Genomic DNA, 6647 nt, shown 5'->3' with positions numbered 1-6647 from the left:
TAGTGCAAATTGTCTTATCGTTGATGGTGTAAAATATTACCCTCTAACTATCCACATCAGTAGAGATTATAATGGGATGAGTTTGACCAAATCCGAGACCAAACTCGTCGGTTTATTTTATCCTATCCATGTGGGCATTGCCCCCACGATAGGATGGATAGCCAAATGACCCATTTTTTTTGAAATTGTATGTGTGACAAGATCTTACCCGTTGAAATGAAGTGAGGATAGTGCCCACATAGATAGAATCTCATTAACCAAACTCGCCTCACCCCGAACCTGTCTTAAACGCGGGATCTGCCAAAATTATATATATATATAAAATAATGATTACAATTCCTTCTTCAGCTTGTTTGGCCACAACTTGTTTAATATTTTGCAGAATCATTCAGAGAAAAGACAAATCAACTCATAATTTATCAGAAAAACTATGTAAGTATTCAATTATACATATGTCACATTCAAATAGGCCTTGGGGTAAATGTAAAATTAGTTTATTTAACTAGGCCATAGAAACACGATATTATGCAAAAGTGAGACAGCTTTCTCCGCTGATAATGCTCGATTAACTCTTTCGCCTACCTTGCAGGTATTGGCCACCTCATAAGCTTTCTCCGCTGCTCGTCGAGCCTCTTGAAAGGTTAATGAAAACTTGGTAAACCTTCTAGCTACAAGATGGAAACATACCCTAGAAATCCCATTTAAAAAATCCATGAGAAGATTAAGCCCAGTACCACCTTATCCATCACGCACTAATTAAGCTGATAAATAACACTGGAGAATGGCAGTGGAACATGAAAATTTTACCTGAACAACGTTAAGCACTCCTGAGTGGTTAACAACAACAGGAGAAACGGGAGAGATTGTGCTCTGAGTGCTAGGCACATCAAGAATTCCATTTTGCCAATGGCTTGATTGAGTTTCTCCATTCCTGAAAGTGTACAATATGAGCCCGTCTTTTGCCCTCATGCCAAGCACTTTCATAACGGCGGCCATTTGAGTAGAAATAGACCTCGAACCCATGCATAGTACCTAATTGAACGTAATGCATCTGACTATTATCGACGATTATCACCAATTAAGAAAGTAATTTGAAGGATTAGATTTTGTTAGGATCGTGTCTCACACTTGGGTAAGCAACCGATGAAGCTATTCTTTAGCTAAATGATTAGTCGAGTAAGCTTATATTAAAGTGCAGAAATAATTCGAGACGATATATAAAAAATAATAAATAATAATATTATCGACGTTAGGGATACACACACAAAAATGATAGACTTAAAATCCGCCAATTATTTTCGTTTAATCAAAATTATTTTCACCCCAAATTTCGCTATTATTATTTATATTTTCATGCCGATGTTGTAAATTTTATTAAAATTTTCATTATAATATTTTGAGCATTGTTATTATAATCATCAATCAGCATCACCATCAAATCATTGTTACAATGTTATCAAATTAATTTTAATAATTTTCAAATATATTTCAATTTTTGACAATTTTAATCATTTATCACATCAATGCCACATAGCCTCATGGAAAAAAGGACTCAAATTATTAAAAATACAAAGATAAAGTGGTTGACTAAAATTTAACAGCGTAAAAGAAAAAATTGCAAAAAATAAAAATAAAAATACAAAAGTAAAATATAATATTCTTTTAATTTATTCATCTTTTTCCAATTGCATTCTCCACTACTCCCAATATCTGAACTGATATAGAGCACATATATATGGTAAAAGAATTTTATAGATTCAGATAATTATTTGTAGATTATAAATATTTTTAAAAATTATTTTACTTAATTTTCAACTGACGGCATACCTACTATTATCATATTATACATATAGCCCCCATTAAGAAATAGTTCCAGTAACAGTAAGGCTGCATGTGGATCTGAGGCCGGCTGTCGCCGAAGCTCCGGCCCCCTCTCTGACACACAGGCCACTTCATTGATAAATTTTAAGATAGCGATTGTAATTTCGAATTTTTTAAATCACTTTTTGAGCTGATGTAAATGCTCCCTAAATTGTTTAAAGTGCTTTAATTAAATATACATTAAAATCGGATCACGAAATTATACATCCATCCATTTACATAAAAATGTTTTCTCAGGCGGTCAAGAATTTTAAAGAAGGCAATGATTGACCATTTACTCGTTTAATCATGCATGGCTCGATTTTGTTTGCTTTAATAATATAACATAAATGCTGTGTTAACATTAATCTACCGTCCCCTTTACCATTATCTCATTTTTTTATTCGATAGTACTAATCTTCTTTGACTTCCTTTTAAGAGTTAAGACCTATTCTGCTTGGTAAAAAACACCTCATTCATGCAAACAATGTATATACAAACCAGTTTTCATGGGCATGGAGTTGATGAAATATGTGAATGTTGGGCTAGTGATTGTTAATTGTCTCACATCGGTTGGATAAATAACTTGAGAGTTGTATATATGGGCTTGGACAATCCTCTCCCCTTAGCTAGCTTTTGGGGTTGAGTTAGGTTCAAGTTCCAATCTTAACATGGTATCAGAGCCCGGATTCCACCGTTATGTGTTGGACTGCCTATAATTAGGAGACCCGTTCTGCCCATAATTGGGTCATTTGTAAACTCCAGATGTTCATTCCTGGGCGTGAGAGGGGTGTGTTAATGGTCCCACATCTGTTGGATAAATAACCTGAGAGTTGTATATATGGGCTTGGACAATCCTCCCCCTTGAGCTAGCTTTTGGGATTGAGTTAGGTCCAAATTCCAATCTTAACAGTGATCATGAGTTTGATTATACACCTTTTCGGATGAGTATGTTGTATAAAAAATTTTCAATGCGATTTACCTAGTTATCCATGATTTACAGGCTACTGCATTAGCCCAGATCACTTATAGGGCACTAAATAATAACTCTTCCGGGTTCCTACAACATAAATATATAAATATATCCAAACCATAAGAGTACTGAGTTTGATGAAATACATTTCACTATCTTTTAACCCATTTTTTACGAGTCTTCTTCTTTGTACACATTTTTCACGTAAAAAATTCCTCCGATATATTTGACTTCTTGTGCTATTCGGCTGAACTGATATGTTTTCTCTCATCATCTTTAACAGCAAAAAATGTGTCTTTTAGCATAAACCAAGTCACAATGAGAACCGAAGATTGTTCCACCATGCTCGATCTTTCTTTACAGATCACTACACCTTCACTGTCATCAAACTGCAAGTTCATGGAAATATGGCAACATTGCAACGCTCATACGACTGATTCTGTCGGCAGTGGAAGCGATCGGAGGCAAGAAAATGGGGTTTCCAGTGCACAAAAGATCAGTACTTCTAATCATGTTATATCCGGTGATCCCAGTTTGAGTTTGGGACGTGAAATGCTTGGATTGAATCATTTCTCTGCGAGAATACCAAGAAATTTTCGTCAAACACATCGCGGAGGGGAGTTCAAAAGAACTTCAAGAAAGGTGAATGGGATTGATAAGAGATCAACTGTTAGAGCTCCAAGAATGAGATGGAATTCTACTCTCCACGCTCATTTTGTTCAAGCAGTTCAACATCTTGGTGGCCGTGAAAGTATGTCAAATTTATTATTTAGTTATACTTTATATTTAAAAAAATTAATCTTGGCAGCAGCTTCTTGGTTATAACTGATAGTGTTGGGAAATTATACCGAAACGATGTCGACCACGATGATAATATAGTACTCAAAAAATGCGGAATAACTGAAAGAAATATTACAACAAGTGTATACATCAATACACTCAATATTTCTCACTCTCAAACCCCGAATATACCGAGAAAATAATTTTTTTAGCTCACACAAGAGAATTTCCTGCACTCAAGAAAAAATACCCTATTTTTTCTATGCATTCGTTTTTTTGTCAAAACTGAAAATCTTTTGATTTTGGAACAGAATAACTAATTCCCTCGTGCAACTATAGTGAACATTCGAATTATTATTTTATTTAAGAGGTGGACTCCACCCTCAGATGGGTTTTCAGTACTCGTTTGGGTTGAATAAACATGTTAAAAACATTATCTGACTACAATTAATGTTTCCTACAAATATTATATTACAGGAGCAACACCAAAGTCTGTACTGGAGTTGATGAATGTGAAAGATCTAACCCTAGCTCACGTGAAGAGCCACTTGCAGGTGGGATCAGTCACTGAATTCAATCAATTTATTCATTGAAATTAGGGTAATTAGCAGAAACCTACCCCTTTCGTATTCTTCCATCTTATTTTCGTTGCCTTTTTAATTTCCTGTCTCTTTCGTACCACTTGTGGGGGATACGAGAATAAAGGTATTAGGACAAAATGGCATCTTTACCTTAAAAAATTTTTCTCATTCTTTTTTCTCGTGTAAAAATTTACATGCAGATGTATAGAACAGTCAAGACCACTGACAAAGGAGCAGGTAATAAATAAAAATAGGATCTTTCTTCACAAAAAGGTCCCATCCCTTCCCACTTCCCATTATTCTCTTTGTATGTGCTCGCATTTATGATTAATGGCGACAAAATCTTCCATCAGATTTGCTCCCAAAACTTCCAAACAAAGCATGATTGTTCGGAATTTCACATGCACAGCCTGACTCATACTGTATATATTCGTGACAACAGTGTGTGATATATTTAGATTTGTCTATCCTAGTATATTTTTACACAAAATATTTGTGTGATCATCTTATTAGTTTCATATTTTTTGTTTAAGTTCAGATGAGCAAGCGAAAAATTTTATGTAAAAATACACATGGATTAACATTTTTGATATAACAGACTTACCCGTGTGAATTAGTTATGGTATTGACTCCGTTACAGAAGCTCACGGGCCGACAGATACGGAATTAAAGTTGCGAAATCATAAAGGGTTTGAAGATGAAAAGGCTGATATTATTAGTACTCGTTTTAATGCTTTCATCCCATTAGCAGCACCAGTTTCATCACTAGACTCGAATACATTTATAGATGCTCAGAGGTGAGTGCATTCTGTACTTTCAGTTTCTATTTTGGTGCGCTGCACCACTTTTCTAATGTTCCACAATCTTCTTTTTGCTGCTTTGACTTCTTTTATTTGATAGAATTAACTCACAAAATCGAATAAAAAACTACATCTTTGTAATAAATAAATATAAACTAGTTTATCCGTAAGTACACACAGATGTGTGTATACATTTTTGATCAGCCAACACCTAGTGATAGTAGCATAAACCTCTTCAATACGGCTGAGTCTCGACTTCGATCTCATATAAAGCAAAAAACCCCACCGCATTGTAATAGAAAAATATATAAATTGTTGAATTAATTTAAGCCTCAAGAAAATCTAGTACTCCAAATTACACTCACTCAACATGCTCATAAAAAAAGTGACTTATATGACAACCATGGGCGGGCCTGATATTTTTTCCTCTATGCTTTCGTAAGTTATCACACTATCATATATGATATTCTTGTTCCAAATACGTAATTTAGTTAATTACATCCTCTAGTACTTTTTGTTGACCTTCAGAATTCCATCGCCATCCTCTCCGAACGGCGTCCATGTGATCGGTCCTGTACCGAGCAAGTTCAGAGGCGGAATAGTGGATGAGATGGAGGTATATGGAGTTGAACCAGAAGATAACAGGTTGCTTAATCTAGAGTTCACGCTAGGAATTTCTAGCTGGAAAGTGGGGATACCTCTAAATCATCGTATTGATCATAATTAAGGCTGTCGTTGATTGATTCATTTGCCATATATATTAAGTTAAGCTGGAACAGAGACTAATTAAAGGAGCGATCTGTCTATTTTATTTGTTTGTTCGTTTGTTTTATATTCATTTTTATTTTTATGATTTTACTATTTTCTCCGTAATAAATAAGAATTGTTGGAAAAACAAAAATGTACTAGTTGGATGGTTTGTTTTATGTTAGGTAATAAATCCAACAGGGTATCATCCCAAAAATATTTCCTAATGAAGATATACCCTCATCTACTCATTATTAATGTGAGACATTTCTAACATTCACGAAGCGGTAAAAATTTGACGAAGTGTGAAAAATAGTTTATTGCATGAAAATTAAATTTTGACTAATTAAATAACTAAAATTTTATTTAGGCCAATCAGACGAGTTTGGAATTGAATATCCGCAAAACTGCACAGCAATATGGTTTGATCTCAAATTTTGCTTATCTATTTCCAATTCAGTTTTTAAATTTTCTGCGGAAAATGGAAAATCAACTGTGAATAGAATGGAATAGACTTATCCAAGTTTGGGTTTAATTTTGATCTAGTAATTAAATTTTCAAAATTAGTTTTTTGTACGCAAATTTTTAATTTTTGTTATTTTTGTTAAATTGCTGACGTACATTGAATAAATCAAAATTTTTCAATATCACATCAATATTTTTTAGTATTAGAAATAGATCTGAAAGAAAAAACAATTCAAAGTTAATACATCAAAATTAAACTTTGAGAAGTAAGTGAACCAAAAACCAAAAACATGAAAAAGGTTAATGGATTTAAAAAATTATTTTCTCATAAATAGCACATGGTAAGGCATCCCGACCTTTTTTTTTTCCGAAATAACCATGGGAATATCACTAGAGCAAATCAAGACAATCAGATTCACTGATCGAAATACAAAAACAAAA

The 6647-nt window shown here is 33.9% G+C and overlaps 1 protein-coding gene across 1 annotated transcript; it reads left to right on the top strand.

Annotated features, from left to right (window-relative positions):
* The first annotated feature begins 3018 nt into the window (after positions 1-3018).
* LOC142525352 (putative transcription factor KAN4) lies at positions 3019-5759 on the top strand. The gene is made up of 5 exons (XM_075629627.1): positions 3019-3584; positions 4091-4167; positions 4395-4431; positions 4835-4991; positions 5523-5759. Exons 1-5 carry the CDS (start codon positions 3152-3154, stop codon positions 5719-5721), a joined length of 903 nt encoding a protein of 300 aa, XP_075485742.1. The 5' UTR covers positions 3019-3151; the 3' UTR covers positions 5722-5759.
* The last annotated feature ends 888 nt before the right edge of the window (positions 5760-6647 follow it).

Source organism: Primulina tabacum, chromosome 14 (assembly GCF_025594145.1).
Source record: "Primulina tabacum isolate GXHZ01 chromosome 14, ASM2559414v2, whole genome shotgun sequence".
In the NCBI taxonomy this organism is placed as follows: Eukaryota; Viridiplantae; Streptophyta; class Magnoliopsida; order Lamiales; family Gesneriaceae; genus Primulina; species Primulina tabacum.
Note: the sequence above shows the minus strand (reverse complement) of the source record. Positions and strands in the feature narration are given on the sequence as shown.

Coding starts and splice junctions, on each gene's coding strand:
- LOC142525352 (XM_075629627.1), top strand. CDS start 3,152: ATGAGAACCGAAGATTGTTCCACCATGCTCGATCTTTCTTTACAGATC. Junction 4,168..4,394: donor ACGTGAAGAGCCACTTGCAG/GTGGGATCAGTC, acceptor ATTTACATGCAG/ATGTATAGAACAGTCAAGAC. Junction 4,992..5,522: donor ACATTTATAGATGCTCAGAG/GTGAGTGCATTC, acceptor GTTGACCTTCAG/AATTCCATCGCCATCCTCTC.